Raw genomic sequence first — 20,263 nt, forward strand, 5'->3', positions numbered from 1 at the left:
ATGTTCATGTTTCAACAAAAGTCAAACAAAAATAAGACCAACAAGATTCTCAGTTTTTGCCAACACTAATTTTTTAAGAAACGTTTCTCATTAATGGTTTTAGTCAAGAATGAAAATGGGAGGGAAGTCCAAAAGGGAGGGGATATCTGTATGCGTATGGCCGATTCATTCTGTTGTGCGGTGGAGGCTAACACAACATTGTTAAGCAACCATACGCCAATAAAAATTAATTAAAAGAAAAAAGAATGAGAGCACAATAATATAGAAAACCTAGATTTATTTGTTAAGCTATTACAAAGACAAAACAATTATCTGAAGTACTTTGAGAACTTCATCCCAATTTCACTTGTTCTTTTACAGAAACTGACCTAAGAGGTTGGAAATGAAAGGATATAACCTAAGAGGTTATAAGAGAACAGACTGGTGAAACATGGTGAAAGGAGCAAAGGCTAGGCAAAAGCACTTGTGTTAGTGGTAGTATGTGTGGCTGGGCTGTTTCTGAAAAGGCTCCCTAGAGTTAATTAATCTGGGTTCCCAATTAGTAAAAAGACCTTTATCCCTGTGGAGACTGTGCCAGGATTTATCTGTTTTTCTTTTTTTAAGGAGTAAGGGTATTCTTAGGCCCTAAGGTGTATATCTTGTATTCAGCCCCTCTCTTTCCCATGCAGTCTACCTACACCTTCAAGTGCCAGTGCATTTCCACCATGTGGTCCTGCTAGGTTATGAGGATGCATATAGTAAGGCAGCAATTATAAGCCTACAGAGGGTACACCTAGACACAAAGTGTTGGAGTAAATGATAAACTACAAATACCCTCTTGGTTAAGTTAATTCACCTTTGTTAATAAAGGTCATAGTTTCTTGTGCTGGTGACAACTTGTTGTCTCAGTATAATGTGTCTCAAGAAAGAACTGGTTCAGGTAAGTTTTGGAGAAGGAAAAAGACTTTCATCAATACCCACTCCACAGTGGAAGAGGCACCAAGTTCTCTCCTACAGTTATGAGCAGAATCTGAAAAACAAAAGGTTTACAGTGTTTATAATAATAATAGCTAATTTATTAAATGCCTAGTCAAGAGTGCCAGGGATTTAGATATATTATATCTCAGTCTTTGCAACAATCCTGCCAGGTATTTACTATCATCCTCATTTTTCGGAAGAGGTAACTGAGAATTAGAGAAGTTATACGCCTGTCCAAAGACACACAGCTGGTATGTGGTAGAGTTGTGATTCCACTATTCATGTGCCTTCCCCTCCACCCTATCTCATGTATTGAGAGGTCCTAGTTCCATTATCTTGACATTTTTAATAGTTGCATATACACTCTAATTATTCCTTGTTCACTCCTCAAAAGCAAATGTAATTTTAAATGATTAAAAATTTACAGACATTGTTTGGAATTGAGGTCAATTATCCAGATGAAGAACTTATATAAACTTTATGAATAAAGTATCTCTCTGCTCCAGCTGTAGCACAAAATGAACAGAAAACAAATCATCAGCTCATTAGAAAGTCTGGGCTATTTTACAGTTATTTCACCATAGAATTGCATTACAAAGAATCCTAAGAATTCTCGGCAGGAAAATACCGTAACATCCCATTTGTGTAACCATTAGTGACGTACCAAATAAGTTTCTCAATCTTATTAGTAGAGTAGTTGGTGTTCTCTGAATAGTCTGTTTTCAAGAAGAAATATGTTAAAGCCAGATCAAAAACTCTGTTTTCCAGTTTCAATAAAAGTTACTGAAAAAATCCATATGCTATAAAGAATGTAATAAATAAGAATCTGAGAAATAAGGGAAGAAGACTTATATTGGTACTGAAAGATTTCCCATGAAGTAGAATAGTGAAATACTGACATCTGGAACTGTGAGATCTGAAAATTAATGTTAACAGAGCTCCAGCAACATGAACACATAATTTTAGCTAACTTCAGAGGAGACATTGCTGATTTTAAACTATATGGCTACCAATGACAGAAGTAAATGTTGTGGAAATAAATATTTAAAGAAAGAGATATTAAATCACAGAACTCTTAAGATTATTTTCTAATAGTTTCACTGGCATCTAAGAGGAAGGCAGAGATCCATTATCACAATTCATGGGTACTATAAGAAGCGATGTTATATTCACAATGGCAATAATCTGGAAGGTAAATGGAACTTGAAAAACAAGGGATCTTACAACCTAATTGGATGACTGACAATGGTATAAAACTCAAGCCAAAATACATAAATCTTGCCATGTTATTACTATATGCTTTAATAAAACAAAGGACCTGGGTATAAGTACTCAAAGAATGGAAAACAGCTAGTATTCAAGAAAATGTTATAAGGTCAGCAGTAGAAGGACGTTGTAAAGGGGACAGTGGAACAACAATTTAACAATGTAAAAATCTTAAGAGTTTTTTTTTTTTTTTTTTTTGGCCACGCTGTACAGCTTGTGGGATCTTAGTTCCTGGACCAGGGATCAAACCCAGGCCCTCGGTGGTGAAAACACAGAGTCCCAACTGCTGAACTGCCAGGGTATTCCCGATCTTAGAGTTTTTAAAGGAAGGGCTGCTAATTACTAATCCTAGCTCTGTATGATATAAACTAGCTACATGACCTTCAGCTAGTATTTAACATACAGTTGAGATACTCAAACTGACAAAGGACAATTTATTTCTCAGAGTAGCATGTAACAAACAGTCAGGAACAAACTTCAGGCAAAGCTCATGAGAATGTGTCAGAGGAGAGAAATCTGGCAGTGAACTCATGTCTGTCAAGAAAAGCAGGAATGAAGCAACTTGGGAAATGATAGCTTTTGGGCAACTGTACATGGACTTGATATGGTTTGGCAAATCAGCCTTTAACGCTGAAGTGCCCAGGACCTTGGTCCTCCATTATATTCAAAAAGAGGGAAACTGATACAAGATTATGATTCAAGGCTTAAACTCAGATTGGAATGACTTCTACTTCCTCCCTCAACTGAAAAGTAGTGAGCTGCAGCAAATCTCTGCTTTGTGTTTTTTGATGAGTATGGTAATGTTTCAAACATCACAAGTGGGAAAAGGTGACTGAGCAGAACAGGACATGACCTCAGGCTCTGCTGTTCCCACCTGAGCCAACCAGGGAAATCTCTGTTTCTGAACAAAAGGTAATGTCCTTCTCCTGATTCACTGAAGATGGGTGTGTCTTATTCTTCCATGTACTCTCAATGCCTAGCATAGTGCTTGGCATGTAATAAGTGCTCAATAAATGTTAACCTGAACATTACCATGTTGGCAGATCTTGATTTCTTAGGGAAAAAACCTACACAATTTTAAATAATTTCATAAATGGATAACTAACATTTTTCCACAACTGCTAATTTTATAGAGTTCTCCTCAATTACGAAAATAAAAATCAATTATTTCACATGATTTTCATGTTCAGTGACAAGGGAGACAATAAACTACTCACCCTAAAGCAGCATCAGTCATTTTCAATGATCAACATCTGCATCCTCAAACTGTCCAGCAACTGTTGGTGTAGTATCTACCTCCATCCCATCTGAAGAAAAAATTAACCACTGAGCAACAGTCTACTAAGCACTTCACATAGGTAAAGATTCAGCTCATAGTTAGACCAGAAGGAAGCTAGTGCCCCCTGCTTGTAGGAGTTGCAGTTTCTTTCTCTTTTGAAAATTAAAAGTACCAACGAACAAACTGAGAAAGAAAAATGCCACCTGTGGATTTAGGCCAAGTTAAAATTAGTCTATATATTTAACATTTACTTCGCAATTCTCAACCTGAACACTGAAAGAACACTAGGTAGGGACTTTCAAATGCAGTAAGCATCCATTGTTCTCTCTTCACAGAACAGTGCTAGGTGTTTACTGTGTGACTTTTTTTTAAGGTATGAAGTCCTATCTTCATAAGCTTACAACGTAATTCAGGAGAGAAGACTAAGTAGAGCGAGGTTCTTACTTATCTCTTTTTCTTATCTCATTGAAAAAAAAGGAGGGGGGAGGACAAGAAAAAAAAAAAAAAGCCTTCTGGAAAGAGTTGCCTAAAGCCGCTTTCCCCACTTCTTCACTTCCCACTCACCCCTCAACTCTTTAGTCCACCACAAACTGGCTTCTGCCCGCAGCCCACTGGCACACCACCACCTTGGTATCCAGCAGGGCATGCAAAAACAACACTTATCTAAAATTAACTCATCATCTTTCCACGTAGAAAATGCTTCTCTTTCCAAAGAGTCTTGCAAAAGGATACCTTTTACCTGCCCAACGCAGAAACCCCTACCATGTCTCTAACTTCTGTTGCTTCTCTTAAATATCTCTCTAATCTGTTGTCTTTTGACTTTCACTGCCGCTCCGTAATTTAGGCCACTATCTCTTATCTAATTTAAATCATAAAGTACTTAACAGGGTTTGTCTTCTTTCCTCTAGTATTTCCCTCTGCAATTAATTTTTTGTATCATAGCCAGAGTCATCTTCTGAAACACTAATCAAACTAAAATTCTTCAATAGTTTCCAAATGACCTACGCATAAGTTGAAATTCTTGAACACAGCTTTCAAGTTCCTTTAATATACAGCCCAGTTCACTACTCCGCCTTTATCTGTTGCTATAATAACTACCCTTCACACTCAGAGTTCCAGACATATGAACTTTCAGTTCCCCAAAGCTAAATGGTCTCTTGAACCTTTGCACATGACTGATCCCTTTACCTGCCTCTCTCCCCAAACTGTATGCAATCCCTCTTCACTTGGTTCATTTTTATTCATCTTTAGATTCTGGCTTAAATGTCACTTACTCCATGAAGTTTGAATCTCTCCCTGACTATCCAAGCTGAGTGACAGGCCCAGTCTCTGATTCCACACTTCCTCAAGTCTCCCCTATATCTCAATGCTGTATCACAATGTACTATAACTACCTAATTAGTTAATTTATTTTTCTCTCCACTAGATTGCCATTGATAGATATAACCGCATCTCTCTTGAGCACTCCTGTATTCTCTGTACCTGACACTGTAGCTCAACAAACACCTCTTGCATAAATAAACACACAAAGCACTGAAATGCCAGCAGTAGAAATTTCACCATGTATATATCTAAACATCATGTTGTACACCTTGAATATATACAATTTTTATTTTAAAAATAAATTAAAAAAAAGAAAATGCACAGGTCAAATAAATAAATAAATGGCAAGAGAGTGATATGGGTACCCAGGACTTTAGAAGATAGAGAATGGTACAGGCTGAAGAAGTTTTATATATAGGCAAGTCTCCATATGCTAATGTACAAGCCCAAAAATCTCACTTTAGCAACAAGTGTTTGTGACCTTAAAATCACTTGCTACAAAGCATTAAATAAGGAATTTTACAATTAAAAACAACAAAAAACCTTCAGTGATGAAAGATTTTTCAATGTCCAAGGGTACTCTTCAGTTAATCATTATAATAAAAAAATATCTTGAATTCTTTCAGCTAAGAGTTTGGCAGAGCACTAGAAATCACCTGAGCCATCTCACCCTAAAGCCTGCGTTAGAGGCTCACAATCTAAGGCTTAAAATGGAGAGGAGACATAAGGAAAAACAGTGTGACCCAAAGCCTAAGTTTTTCCAAATTAAAAATCCCAGAACTTCAGGACCCCCAGGTCCGAATTCTATGTGCATGGAGATACTGATCACAACATTATGAGAGAAACATAAATGTACCAATAAAAGAAAAACCATGGTAACCCTCTTTAAGAACATTCTGCATCACTAAAAATTAGAAGTATTAAGACTCTGCAGCAACATAAAATACTGAAATGAATACGTGTAAGATGCAAGAAATGCTCACAACAGTGCCTGGCGTATTGTTTTTGCATATTAGTTCATTTAATCCTCTTACCACTTACTAGCTATTTGCCCTCAATCAAGCTATGTGACCTTTCTGTGCCTCAGTTTCTTCATCTGTAAAATGGGGATCATAACAGCATCTACCAGAGGGCTCTTGGAAGGATTCAATGAGCAAATACATATAATGTGCTTAAATCAGGACCTGGCACATAAGAGCACTATCTAAATGTTTTATTGAGGGTAGTAGGAACAAGACTGGAGACAAGTGGGGCGGAGACAGAGCTGTCTCTTCAGAGTCAGAGAGAAGAGTTTGAACTTCATATGGTGAGTATCAGACAATCACTGAGGGGACATCCTTATACAGGGATGACACAGAGTGTTCTCAGAAGATTAATATGGCACAGTGAGCTGGAGGAAGGAATGACTGAGGCAAAAAATTTACTATTGTAAATCCACTGTGAGAAGAAAAGGGCCTAGGTTTGAAGGATAGCAGTAGTTATAGCAAAGAGATCTGAAAAGTCATTTAAAGGAAAAATCCATAGAACTCAGTACTGGACTGGATAACGGAAAAAATGGTAAAGGCTGAGTCAACAGAAATACATTAAGATTCTAATTGAAATAGGACACTTAGAAAAGGGAACCAGTCTAATAGGTAAAATATTTACAAAGCGGCTTACAAATATGAGACAAATGAAACAGTTAAAGCCACTTGTGTAAGGTTCAAATGTCTGTCACTAAAAGAAAACCCAAGTTTCTTGAATGCTGTCTAGCCCTCTTAATCAACTGACTAGTTTTGCACATAATCAAGTAGGAATTCATTTAAAAAATTAAAATGGCAGCATCAATGTGTACCTGCACATACACTTACATAAGCAAGCCAACAAAAAGACTGGAAAGATATGCAGCAGGAAAGTAACAGATGTCTCTCAATTAGAATTCTACTTGATTTTTCATTTCTTCTTTGCCTGTGCCCATTAAAAATTTTTTTGACTATGAACATAGACTATCTTTGTAGTTAGGGAAAAAAGTTAAAAAAAAAATTTTACATAGAATTCCCATTCTATGTAATTCTACTTTTGCTTCCTATGCTATAAAGAGTTAATTCTGTGTACTCACCTTCATAATCTCTTATTGAATCTTCTGTCCGGACTCCAGCCATGTTATACTGGCTGCTTACAGACTGAGAAAGCATTCCTTCTAATCTCTCCAGTGTGGCTTGGCCTTCTGCTGTTAAATGGGATAATCCTTCTTCATAGGTATAAAATGTAGGGATGTCCCCCTGCCCTTGTTCTAAATAAATAAAAAGCTTTTAAGCTACTATAAAACAATTAGAAAGAAAAAAAGATAATCAATAATGCACTTACTGAAGATAAGCTAAAATGAAAAAAGGCTTCCAGGAAAACACTCAACATTCATTTAACATACATATATCAGCCATCTGTTGAAGACAGAGATACAAAGAAAATGTCTCTACTCTCTAGAATGAGAAGAGATTCCAAGACATAACAAGCCAGTAAACAGCAATTCCCAAAGAATCAAATGTCCAGAGACTAGAAGGAAAAGAGGGTGTTCCTAAGGTTAGGAAGTCTTATATTAACCCAAGGTGGGAATTTTACATGTAAGTGTTTTTTACTGATTAAAATACATGCTCCTTTTAAAAAATCAGAAATTCTGGGGACTTCCCTGGTGGTCCAGTGGTTAAGAATCCATCTTGCAATGCAGAGGACGCTGGTTCGATCCCTGGTCGGGGAACTAAGATCCCATATACCGTGGGGTAACTAAGTCCATGCACCACAACTACTGAGCCTGCACCCCACAACTAGAGAGCCCGCATGCCTCAACTAGAGAGCTTGTGCACTGCAACTAAAGAGCCAGTGCACTCTGGAGCCCGTGTGCCACAACAAGAGAGAAGCCCACATGCCACAACTAGAGAAAAGCCCATACACCACAATGAAGAGCCCGCACACAACTAAGACCCAACACAGCCAAAAATTAATTAATTAATTTAAAAAAATCAGAAATTCTGGAAAATACAGGATTAAAAAAATTAAATTGGGACTTCCCTGGTGGCACAGTGGTTAAGAATCCGCCTGCTAATGCAGGGGACACGGGTTCGAGCCCTGGTCCGGGAAGATCCCACATGCCGCGGAGCAACTAAGCCTGTGTGCCACAACTACTGAGCCTGCGCTCTAGAGCCTGCGAGCCACAACTACCGAGCCCGCACACCTAGATCCGGTGCTCTGCAACAGGAGAAGCCACTGCAATGAGAAGCCCACGCACCCCAACGAAGAGTAGTCCCCACTCACCGCAACTAGAGAAAGCCTATGCGCAGCAACGAAAACACAATGCAGCCAAAATAAATAAATTTATTTAAAAAAAACAAATTAAATTACCCCAAAATCTCAGCAAAGATGAGAATGTATTTAGATATATAAAGGGGAATCCCAGAAATGAGTGTTCTCAGGCCAGGAAGTGGTACATATGGAGGAAAAGGCTTTAGAGAGCCAAACTTGTATACAAACTTGAGACCAGAGGGAAAAAGAAAAGAGAACAGCAGGCACCTCAAGTAACAAGACTCTACACCAAGCTAGTGCCTGCATTATGCTCTGGGGAGGTAAAGGGAGATATTCTTAGATAAATCAAGTATGGTTCTGGGAAAAAGAAATTACTTTGGCAATGAGGTGTTTGATGGACTATGTTAAAGATGTAGATGACACAGGTTCCAAGCAATGGAGAGAGAAGGTTTGTTTTCTGAGAGCAACTGCATCAACTTAAAAGACTCTCCCGACTACCCACTATCCTATCATTTTCTTTCCTTCCATTTATCTCTATCTACTTTCTCCCCTGAGTAATCTCTATTTTTTGCTCTCAAGCCTCGGAAGCCCATGAAATTTTCTAATTTGTCTTAGACATGAATTGTGCCATTCGCTTTTATTAAAAACCAAGCTATATGGATACTTAGAGATATAAAGAACTATAATCCTATATCCTATACAAATAGATGCTTAAAATGAAACACATACACAAACACTTTAAAAAATCCACTTCACTAACCATGTGCTTCCACATCATATTCTTCTCCATCGTAATCATCTGAATCTTCATCCTCAGGATCTGGATGCAAAGCCTGGCATTCACACATTGCAGTGAACATGGCCTCCACTGAACAAGTAAATTAAAAATTTCTAATTAATTTTTTTCTGACCAATGTACAATAAAAATTTAATAAAATAACCATCAGGGCAAATAAATTTAATGAGTAGACATGAGGTATACTAGGGTCACAACATTTACAAAACCTGCCAAATTCCAAGGAGAATCAATCTTGAAAAGTGCTTGATAGCAATGGACACGCCACAAAATAATTAAGAGTTCATTTCGAAACATTATTGACATCCGTTCATGCCTGGCTGGATTTTCTAAAAAAAAAGTGTCAGGGCTTCCCTGGTGGTGCAGTGGTTGAGAATCTGCCTGCCGATGCAGGGGACACGGGTTCGAGCCCTGGTCTGGGAAGATCCCACATGCCGCGGAGCAGCTGGGCCCATGGGCCACAATTGCTGAGCCTGCGCGTCTGGAGCCTGTGCCCCACAACAAGAGAGGCCGCGACGGTGAGAGGCCCGCGCACCGCGATGAGGAGTGACCCCCGCTTGCCACAACTAGAGAAAGCCCTCGCACAGAAACGAGGACCCAACGCAGCCAAAAATAAAATAAATAAATAGATAATTTAAAAAAAAAGTGTCAGTGTCCTGGTCAGACCACTGGCCTCAGGGTGGAGCCCCTCAGCTGGCAGGGCTCTTTCCAGCTATCCTGGCATCTTCCACTTTGGAATTGCCATGAGTCCTCTGTCCTCTATCCAGTGAGATTCAGTCAACAGCATCAAGTCCATAAAAATAACATATTCCTCCACTCACAAAACATACCAGGCAACATGGCATCTACTGTACTATCACTTCATTCACAATCTTTATATTAATAGTTATCTGGTCCTCAATGATATTACTATCATTGATAGTAATGCTAGATGCTAAAATGAAGAAAAAGCAACAGAACAGAGGTAATGAGGGTGAAGGTAAGTGTGTGGGGGGAGGGATGAGGGAATGCTTTGTACTTAAAGGGAAAAGAATCAACTCTACAGAATACTCACAGGCTGATCTATCACTAGGCACAAATCTAAATTCAGCAATAGGTTCAATATCATCATCACTGTCTTCCTCTTCTTCATCAGCAACAGATTCTTTTGATTCTTCTAGAAAGGGAATAAAAAAATAGCTTTTTAATGATGTTGCTTGTTTTCAAAAATAGAAGCCTAAAAGAATTTCTTAAAGGATGCTTACTGATATATCTAAATACTGCAATTTTTTACTTCAAATTATAAGAACATTGTTATTTTAGAGCTAAAAAAGACTCTGGATAGTCTCTCTGGTCTAGTCACACTGTACTTTGAGCCCTAGGGATTCCAAGCCCCAACATCATGGTGGGGGTGAGGAAACCGATACAGTCAGGCCTCTATCAAGTAGAGTTCCATTGTCATGTCTGCTTCTTTCACCTTGAAACAAGGGGTTCAGCAGCAGTTTGTAAACCACTGATGTGATTCATCACCAACAATTTACAGATGAGAAAACTAAGGCCCATGAAAGTTAACTGACCCAAAAGATAAATTAACAAAGTCTGTTGGCAAGAAAAAAATACAAATGTTCAATAAAGAGAACTAGCACATGCTGCTGGTGGAAGCAGAAATTGCTAAAACCATTCCAGACATGTTTATCCTACTACCCAGAAATTCCTCATTTAACTACATATTATGTACACAAGGAGTTTGTACGTGAATGTTTACTGAACTACTATATGTACTATAGAAAACATAAAAAATAAATGTTAATTAAAAAAAGGAAATAGATGTATTGTAACCTGGTCATACTATGTTTGAGAGATAGCAGCTGAAAATGAATAAATGTGATTTATATGTACCAAAATGAAGAGATTTTAAAATATAAGTGAGTGAAAGAGCTCGTTGCAGAATATATATAATACCACTTACATTAAAATTTTAAACACAAAAGAGAACCATTAGAGTGCTTATGGGTATATACATATTCAGTAAAAATCTAAAAGCACAGACAAGAAGGACACACACCATCTTTAAGATGAACTCTGGAGACAGAGTTAGGAATGAAATGGGGAGGGGTACAAAAAAGATTTCCATAGTATTAATACAGTTTTATTTCTTTTAGACTAGAGTAATTATGAAAAATGTTAGAATTTACACTGGATATTAAATAATGGAAATTTTTTTATTATTCTGTACTTTTCAATGTTTGAATCACTTCATAATAATAATTTTTTTAAAAAAGGTCAATAAAACACTTAAAAAGACCCCAAAACCACCAAAATATGTTAAACCAATCATCTTAAAAATATAACTTTTGTTTAGCATATTACAGTTACCATTTTGAAAAAATGTTAATTCTCCATACAGATGAAGATAAGGTAGAGAGGTATTGAAAGTATAAACTTTCTGGAAAGCAACTTGACAATATATGTTAAGAGCTTTAAAAATGTTTACCTTTAATGCAGCAGTTCTACTCATAGGAATCAATAATAAGGGGGTATCCACTAAATTTTTTTTACCTTTTATAAGTCATACAAGTTCACTGCAGAATTATGAAAAAATACAGATAAGCAAAAAAGGAAAAAAATTTAAATGGCCACTGTTAGCAGTTTTAAAGAGCAGATTTAACAGGACGTTTTCTGTCCTGTTTCTAATGTTATTAAATTGTCAAATATAATAGAGGTGTCTTCTGTAAAAACTAAAATACAAAAATACTGGAGAGTTCCAAATAATTCTAAGTAGTTGAATACATTATGGTACTACCAAACTTTTTCAATGCATTTAAAAAAACAGTAGTATCATACTGTAATTATTATTCTATAACTGAATGGATATCACTTTTCAAATTATAAAAGTAACTCAGACCCAGCAATCCCACTCCTGGGCATATACCCAGAGAAAGCCGTAATGCAAAGCGATACATGCACCCCAATGTTCACTGCAGCACTATTTACAATAGCCAGGACACAGAAGCAATCTAAATGTCTATCAACAGAGGAATGGATAAAGAAGATGTGGTACGTATATACAATGGAATATTACTCAGCCATAAAAAGGAACAAAATAGTGCCATTTGCAGAGACGTGGATAGACCTAGAGACTGTCATACAGAGTGAAATAAGTCAAAAAGAGAAAAACAAATATCGTATAATATCGCTTGTATGTGGAATCTAGAAAAATGGTACAGATGAACTTATTTGCAAAGCAGAAACAGAGACAGATGTAAAGAACAAACTTACAGATACCAACGGCAGAGCGGGAATGGGATGAATTGGGAGATTGGGATTGACATATATACACTACTATATATAAAATAGGTAACTAATGAGAACCTACTGTATAGCACAGGGAACTGTACCCAGTGCTCTGTGGTGACCTAAATGGGAAGGAAATCTAAAAAAGAGGGGATAAATGTATACATATAACTGATTCACTTTGCTGTACAGCAGAAACTAACACAACATTGTAAAGCAACTATACTCCAATAAAAATTAAAAAAAAAAAAAGTAATTCATGCTGGTATAAAAATAAGTAAAAGAGTCAAGACGGATTCAAAGGAAAAAGTCCCTACCCTCTAGTCCTCCCCCTAGAAATAACTACTATTAATTAACACCTTCTTTTATATCTGCAGGAATCTATCTTAAGGCAGTAAACAGAAATGTAATATAGCATTTTTACAATTAGGAAAAGAAAATACTACCATGACAAACACTCATCATCTCACGCTGGATCATAGTGGCTGCCACACTCTGTCTCCTTAAAACTTTCTAAATTTTCAAAAATGGGAATGTAGTTTTAGTCATTTTAAAAATAATCTCATGTTCTCAACAATAAGCTGATGGTCCACTTTAGAGGTTAATGGAAGTAAGCCAAAGAGAAAAAAAAAGTCTGAATCAGGACCAGAGGAACGAAGGCTGGGAAAATAGGATCCACACCTGTGTAACAATATAAATGTTCATCTTATATCTGAAACCATATTAAAATCTCAAATTGAAGGAGCAATAGCTCAATAGGAAAACTCATGGGATTGTCTCTTATGTGCTATTTTAAAGAAAAGCAATCCACTATTTTAAAAGCAAAAGTTTACTAAAGATGTGACAATTGTCTTTTCAACCCCTAAGTTCTTCATTTCTACAAAAGATGAACATATTAAACTAACACAATATACTATATAAACTTCTTATTTAGTTATACTTACAAAAATCAAGCACAAGATTCTATTTCGTGCCTAACTTGTTTCTCATTCAGAATTCTTACAACTTATTGTGGACAGCCTAAAAAAATGGATTTTTAAAATCTTTCTTGCTTCTTTCATCAACTACACTAGATTTTTATGAATCTTTGTATTTTATGCAAGACTTGGGAATCCTGTACCCTAGGGTTTCTCAACCTTGGCACTATTGACATTAGGACTGGTTAATTCTTTGTTGTGGGAGCCTGTCCTATGCATTGTAGGATGTTTAGTACCATCCCTGGCCTCTTAACTAGATGCCAGTAGCACTCCTCTCCACCTCTAGTCATGACAATCAAAATGTCATTGCCAAATATGGGGGGAGGACAACATGTCCACCACTGAGAACCATTTCTGTAACAAAACATGTTCTATCCTAAACTCTTAGAAGCAAAGTACACTGATCCAAGCCTCTAAGGGTGCCAAATGTAAATGTCTTTACAAAGAGAAAGAATAAACAGTTAAACTCAAGAGGAAAAACTAGAAATACAAACACACAATAGCTAAATAATTCTAAGTCCAAGTATATAGAAAATACAAGGCAGTGTCCATGAGCTTCCCTGGTGGCACAGTGGATAAGAATCTGCCTGCCAATGCAGGGGACATGGGTACGATCCCTGGTCCAGGAAGGTCCCACATGCCGTGGAGCAACTAAGCCCATGCACCACAACTACTGAGCCTGCACACCTAGAGCCCATGCTCCGCAACAAGAGAAGCCGCTGCAATGTGAAGCCCGCGCACCACAGCCAAGATTAGGTCCTGCTAGCCGCAACTAGAGGAAGCCCATGTGCAGCAACAAAGACCCAACACAGCCAAAAATAATAAATAAAAAATAAAATAAAATTTTAAAAAAGGCCAAATTATTTTACTGTGCTGAAATTTTGCTTAAGAAAGTATTATCCGAAATAAGTCAATGGCTTATTACATTGATTATGATCAGAGACTGCTTTTTGAAATATAATATACTACCAAAGGAAGCTCAAGGTTAAATAATACCGTACATACCTCCAAATTTGGCGTTCACCATAACATACAAATGCTCTCGTGGATAGGCATTTAGGTCCCTGGACACCGCATGCAAACTAATGGTGGGGTATTCCAGTGAGAATCCTAATCCAGAGCCATCTAACCAAGACAGGCGGCTGAAAAACATGTTTTAAGTAGATTATTTTAAGAACTTAAATCCTAATTTAATGTCCTAACGTTTATAAAAGTTCAGCTTGGACATTTTTATACATGTGAATAAATTCAAGCATACTGTTTAGAAATATTCCTAAAATAAGAAAATTCAACAGCAGGAATTGAATTTCTTTAAGACCAATTCTGTTATAGTTAATTTTCCTCTATTCAAACAGATTTGAAATGCAATTTTTCTTAAGTCACAGAAAAGTGACTGTGTGTTTCTATGCCTCTTTATGCTTGTTCGTATTTGGAATGTCTTCTGGCACCTTTTTTGCTTTTGCAAATCCTCTTCATCTGAATAAGTCTCAGCCTCTCCAAGAGCCCTCCCTACAATTATTCCAGTCCATAATGATCTCTTCTTTTTCTAAACTGTAATTATGCTCAGTAATATACTATTGAGCACCTAACTCTGTGGTAAAGAATCTTATCTGTACCCTGACAGAATGTGAGCTACTCGACAAAACTTGTCATATTCCTTTATTTAACATTCTTCAAAACCACTACCATAGTGCTTAGCATGTAAGTATGCAATAAATACCTAGGAATCACTAATTTCTCCACTAATCCTACATTAAATGATATATACATGAAATGGCTGTAATCATACCACAAGCTGGAAAATAATAATCACATTGAAAGGCAGACTTTATGAAGCCTTTCATTTATTCTGCAGCTTTAACAGAAAGCCACAAATAAGCAACATCTAGTTTTCCCTCAAAAGTGGTCTAATGTAAATATTTTATTGGTATAACAAAGGAAATATATCAAGAAAATCTGTACGTTGAGTTTTGAGCAAAGACTGGCTAATTTTTTGGTAATACTTCACCACTTAGCAGGAAAAAAAGTAGGAAAAAGATGCTTAAGAAACCACACAAAAAATGTTAATGAAATAAAAGTTAATGCAATATAGTGGTTGCACAGGGCTGGAGGAAAATAGAAAGTGACTGCTAATGGGTGTCAGTTTTTGCGGGGGGAATGAAAATATTCTAAAATTGATTGTGTTGGGAATTCCCTGGTGGTCCAGTGGTTAGGACTCGGCACTTTCACTGCCGGGGCCCGGTTCAATCCCTGGTCAGGGAACTAAGATCCCACAAGCTGCGTGGCGTTGCCAAAAAAAATAAATTAATTAAAAATAAATAAAATTGTGTTGATGGCTGCACAACTCTGTAAATAGATTAAAAACCATTTAATTGTATACTTCAAATACATGGATTGCATGCTATGTAAATTATCTCAATGAAGCTTTTCTTTTAAAAAGAGGTTAACGCAATAAAACCCCCATATCGTTCTATTTTCTAAACAACTCTAACAAGCCTGGTGGTCTTATTTCTCATGAAGCAAAAACAAATACAAAAGTAGAACCCAGGACTCCCTTGTGCAGGAACAATGACAGTACAGCAGTCTGAGAGCATTCATATCTGATGTAAGGCGAGGCTGAACTTTATACCTTAGTCCCTAAAGGAAATCAACGTCTAATAGCACAAGTGTGCAACACTTGACCCTCACTTATCAAAAGCAAAGGCAGAATTAGATTGTGGTAAAATTGTACAACTCTGTAAATACACTAAAACAACATAAGGAACTGTACACTAAAAAAAGGAAAGCAAAAAATATGCACTGTCATTTAGAAAGATTTCCATTCAACATGCTTATTAAAAAAAGAGAAAAAGAAAATCTGGGAAGCTTAAAGTGATAAATCTTAAGATGCTTAAAGTAGTAAAAGCTCTACAAATGATTTTCCAGAATCACTCATCCCACTGGGTCCAAAGAAATAGATTTTATTATTGTAATTGGATTGTGTGTGTTCTATGGGCCTTTCCTCCACTGCTTTCCTCTTAATGTGTAGAAGAAATAGTGCTCATGTATCACAGAAATATTGCCAGTCCCTTACTAAAACTATATTACTTTAAGCAAATAAACTCCTTTTTCTCAGCTCAATAACCCCCTGGCATTATCACAAGTCAGAAAGGAGTATTCCAAATTTCGGTGTCCAAAATGATTTGAAATACCAAAGCCATAAAACTTTCTTTAATGACTCAATTAGGAGATGGAAAAACTGAAATATAAGCATAGATTCAGTGCCTATAAATTATGGCTTTTGGGCTTCCCTGGTGGCGCAGTGGTTGAGAATCTGCCTGCTAATGCAGGGGACACGGGTTCGAGCCCTGGTCTGGGAGGATACCACATGCCGCGGAGCAACTGGGCCCGTGAGCCACAGCTACTGAGCCTGCGCGTCTGGAGCCTGTGCCCCGCAACAGGAGAGGCCGCAATAGTGAAGGGGCCCGCGCACCGCGATGAAGAGTGGCCCCCACTTGCCACAACTAGAGAAAGCCCTAACACAGAAACGAAGACCCAACATAGCAATCAATCAATCAATAAAATAAATAAATCTTTAAAAAAAAAATTATGGCTTTCACTTTAAAAAGCACATAATAATTACTCTGTAGTTCCTTACTGCTGGCAGAACACAAATGCTACCTCACCACAGCATTTCCTATGGAGCTCTCATAATCTTATGCAGGAACATGGATTATGTACTCTACAGAAGAAAGTTTCAGCTAAAAGCAACGTTTACTCTGATTACTAAGTTTTCATTTTTATTTATTCTCTTCTCATATATTCTAGAAGAAAAGCCCTCAAAACCAAAATATCTAATTAACTATACCCAGTCCCAAAGAAACCATGAGTCACATACGGGAAAATCAAGAATTAGGAAGCCAGTAAAGATGCAGAGGAATGTTTTGCTAACCTCCAATGCTTTTGCAGAAGAATATCACTGTACTTTATTCCTGGCATGGGGAGAAAAACAGGACAGAAAGGTAAGAGAGGTTTTGAATTTGGGCTGGCTTAATTATTTGGTTTTAAATTAATTTTGGAATAAGATATAAAAAGAGCATAACTTGTAAGTTTAAGATACCTAGTTTTAAATTAATTAAATATTTTATTTCACTTGTTTCAAAATGATCTATTTTGAATGATTCATGCCTCTGTTCCCTTCCTTATTTGGACAAAGTCCAAAGAAGTCAACTTTCTATGAAAACTAAGCTTTGAAAATAAGCCCAAGAGTTCTAAATCTCTCAATACACATCTGAAAAACTACCTAAAACCAAATCAGACCCTGTTCCTCTTTGCCTAAAATCCTAAAATAGTTTCTGCAAAACCTTTGGGCTATAAGCTAAGCTCATAAACATGACTCCCTCCTTCTCCAGCTTTATTATGTTTCCACTCTTTCTCCCTCGGTCCCTCAGATGAAGAACTGCTGAACTGTGTGTGTGCATGTGTGCACACAGATATATACCCTGGCACACACAATACTGTTTCTCACCATTGCCTCTGAACATCCTGTTTCTTCTAATTATAATGTTTCCTCTTAGCCCCACCTCATTCACCTGACTGTTAATCCTCATTTGTCACATCCTCTAGGAAGCCTTCCCAGTTTATTGCGATCTTGAGTCTATCAACATTTGGAAATGCTAGGTGGGAAAGAACAGAAAGGGAAAGAGACCAAGGAGGTAACGCTAACAATCAGTAGAGAGACGAACAACGGTGTCCAAGGTGCTGGTAATATTCTATTCTTAACCTGGAGGTGTTATACAGGTGTCAGTTTAATTATAATTCCTTAAACCATATATTTATAATTTATATTCTTTTTGTATGTATATTTTATAAAAATAGTTTCTTAAAGAAAAAGATTTGTTAGTGAAAAGTTGAAATAAGTAAATTTTTTAAACAGATAAGAGCTAAAAAGGAGTCTGCACTTCCTCAGAGTGATAACTGTATTGTTACTGTGGTTATACAAGAGAATGTCCTTATTCTTAGATTTTTGCTCAAGTATTTACATGTGAAGTGATGACATGTCTGCAACTCTCAAGAAGCTCAGAAAAAAAAAGAGAAAGAGGTAAATGTGGCAAAATGTTAACAACTGATGGATCTTTGCAAAGGAGCCATGGGTATTAATTAACAACGCTTGCAACTTTTCTTTAGGTTTGAAATTTTTCCAAATGGAAAAACAAGTATAGGACCTTCCCAAAACAGGATTTATATTATAGAAGAGTGAATACACAGAGAAGCCATGGAGAAAAAGGGTATTGAGTAGGGGCTAGGAACATATCTGTGTTCCACTTTCCACCCCTTAAAAGAAATTGCTCTTCCAAGATCACTGAAGGTCTCCTTGTCAATACCCAATAGGTGCTTTTCAGATATTTTATTTGACTGCTCCTCTCTTCTCAAGCCTCTTCTTCTATAACCTACCTCTTAGTGTAGATGTGTCCCCAAGGGTCTACCCTTGGTCCTCTTCTCTTCTTGCGTATCTAATCTATCCATCTTTAATACCACTGTCCCAAGAAACATGCTCATATGTGCAATTAATCCACACATATATAGACCAAACTCATTCCCCAAACTTGCTTTTCCTCCCATCCATATTTCCTATCTCAGTCACTGGCCAAAAGCCTAAGCTTTGCTCAGTGACTAGATTTCCTTCTAAACCAAGGGTTCTTTACATCTTTTTGTGCCCTCTGTGGTAGGCAGAATTTTGGCCCCCATGACTCCAATATCCCCTGGTGTCAAACCTGTGAATGTGTTATGTTACAAGGCAAAAGGGACTTTGTGTATGTAATTCAGGTTACTAATCAGTTGACAATAAAATAAAGAGATTATCCTGGATTATCTGTGTGGGTCCAATATAATCATGTGACCTCTTAGAAGCAGAGAATTTTCTCTGGACGTAGACAAAACTGATGCAGAAGTCAGAGACGTTTGAAGGACAGAAGGATTCAATGTGTCACTGTTGGCCTGAAGATGAATGGAACCGTGTATCATGGAAATGGGAACCTCTATTCTACAATCTCAACATTTAACACAAGTCTATCTGACTGTGAAAGTACAAAGTGCCCCAGGTACCCAAATAAAAGGGCAATTCCTTCTAGGAATGAAAATGAGAGTCAGGTCCCTCTGGATATAACCCCAACCTGCGTGGCGTTGAAGGTGTTCCTCTCCCCACCCATACCCACAGAAGAAAACCTATACTCCTTAACCAAACTTTAAAAATACTGCACAATCTGCTCTAAACCTACATATCCTGCCCAGGACAACACCTCCCGCTCCTGTTCATCGAAAAGGCAAGCACACTGATGACTCTAACTCAGGGCCTGGAAACTCAAAACCTTAAAATGAGACCTTGAATAAAGAGCAACACCCCACCAGACCTCGGGTAAACAGGCGGGTAAAAAGCATAATGAATGAGGAAAAAGGAAGGCTCCGAAGAGACGACACTGGAACAGTCGAATCTTACCCCCAGCAGAGGCACCCCCAAGGGAACACGGAGCACGCGCTCCCCCGCCCCGCAGCCCCAGAGGTCGTGGTGTCGCCCCGCTCCTCCGCACCGCCCGCGCCCGTGGAGAAGGAGGCGCGCAGGAAGCCAGAACTCGGGACCAGAGACCCTACCTCTCAGCGATATAAAGGGTGCCGGTGCCAAGGCTTTTCCCGTTCAGCACGGCCTCAGTATCTGGCTGCTGCTGCCGGAGCCCCTCAGCCGACCCAGGCGGCGGGAAACTTTTGAGAAAGCTCATTGCAACAAGGAGCACGGAAACACGAGTCAACAGCAAACTAAAGCACAGCAAACTCCGCTCGCCGCGTCCCGACCCGGAAGCGGTAACAATTACCCCGGAAGAGCAAAATCTTTGCCCCGGAAATTCCAGCGCCATCTACCATAGAAATGAGACGTTCTAGGGCAAACTCTTGGAGGCCTGAGAGGACCGAGTTTGTCACGTGACTCCCTTTTCTCTCTCCCTTCCATTTCTGAGGCTCTAGGCTTGCAATAACGGAGTGTTCTCTCTCCGAAATCCTACCTCAGGGTCTTCACAGCAACCCTGTGAGAGAGGAAGCACCACAAATAATAAATTACTTTTTCTGCAGAAGGGGAAACGAAACCGT

At 37.9% G+C, this 20,263-nt stretch overlaps 1 protein-coding gene across 4 annotated transcripts; it reads right to left on the reverse strand.

Moving 5' to 3' along the window:
- Positions 1-262: 262 nt before the first annotated feature.
- Positions 263-19,975, reverse strand: CLNS1A (chloride nucleotide-sensitive channel 1A). Of its 4 annotated transcripts, XR_451464.2 has the most exons (8): positions 19,775-19,975; positions 14,153-14,289; positions 9,952-10,053; positions 8,862-8,969; positions 6,924-7,097; positions 3,441-3,530; positions 1,622-1,673; positions 263-1,009 (listed from the first exon to the last, which is right to left on the reverse strand). XR_451464.2 is itself a non-coding variant. In XM_007187579.2 (7 exons), the coding sequence occupies exons 1-6, from the start codon at positions 19,897-19,899 to the stop codon at positions 3,463-3,465; spliced, it is 714 nt and encodes a 237-aa protein (XP_007187641.1). In that variant the 5' UTR covers positions 19,900-19,975; the 3' UTR covers positions 263-1,009; positions 3,441-3,462. The 4 variants fall into 4 exon arrangements, 2 of the variants coding, with proteins under 2 accessions (XP_007187641.1, XP_028023640.1); XR_009009306.1 differs by lacking the exon at positions 6,924-7,097; XM_007187579.2 differs by lacking the exon at positions 1,622-1,673.
- Positions 19,976-20,263: the final 288 nt, after the last annotated feature.

This window comes from Balaenoptera acutorostrata, chromosome 9 (genome assembly GCF_949987535.1).
Source record: "Balaenoptera acutorostrata chromosome 9, mBalAcu1.1, whole genome shotgun sequence".
Lineage (NCBI taxonomy): Eukaryota > Metazoa > Chordata > Mammalia > Artiodactyla > Balaenopteridae > Balaenoptera > Balaenoptera acutorostrata.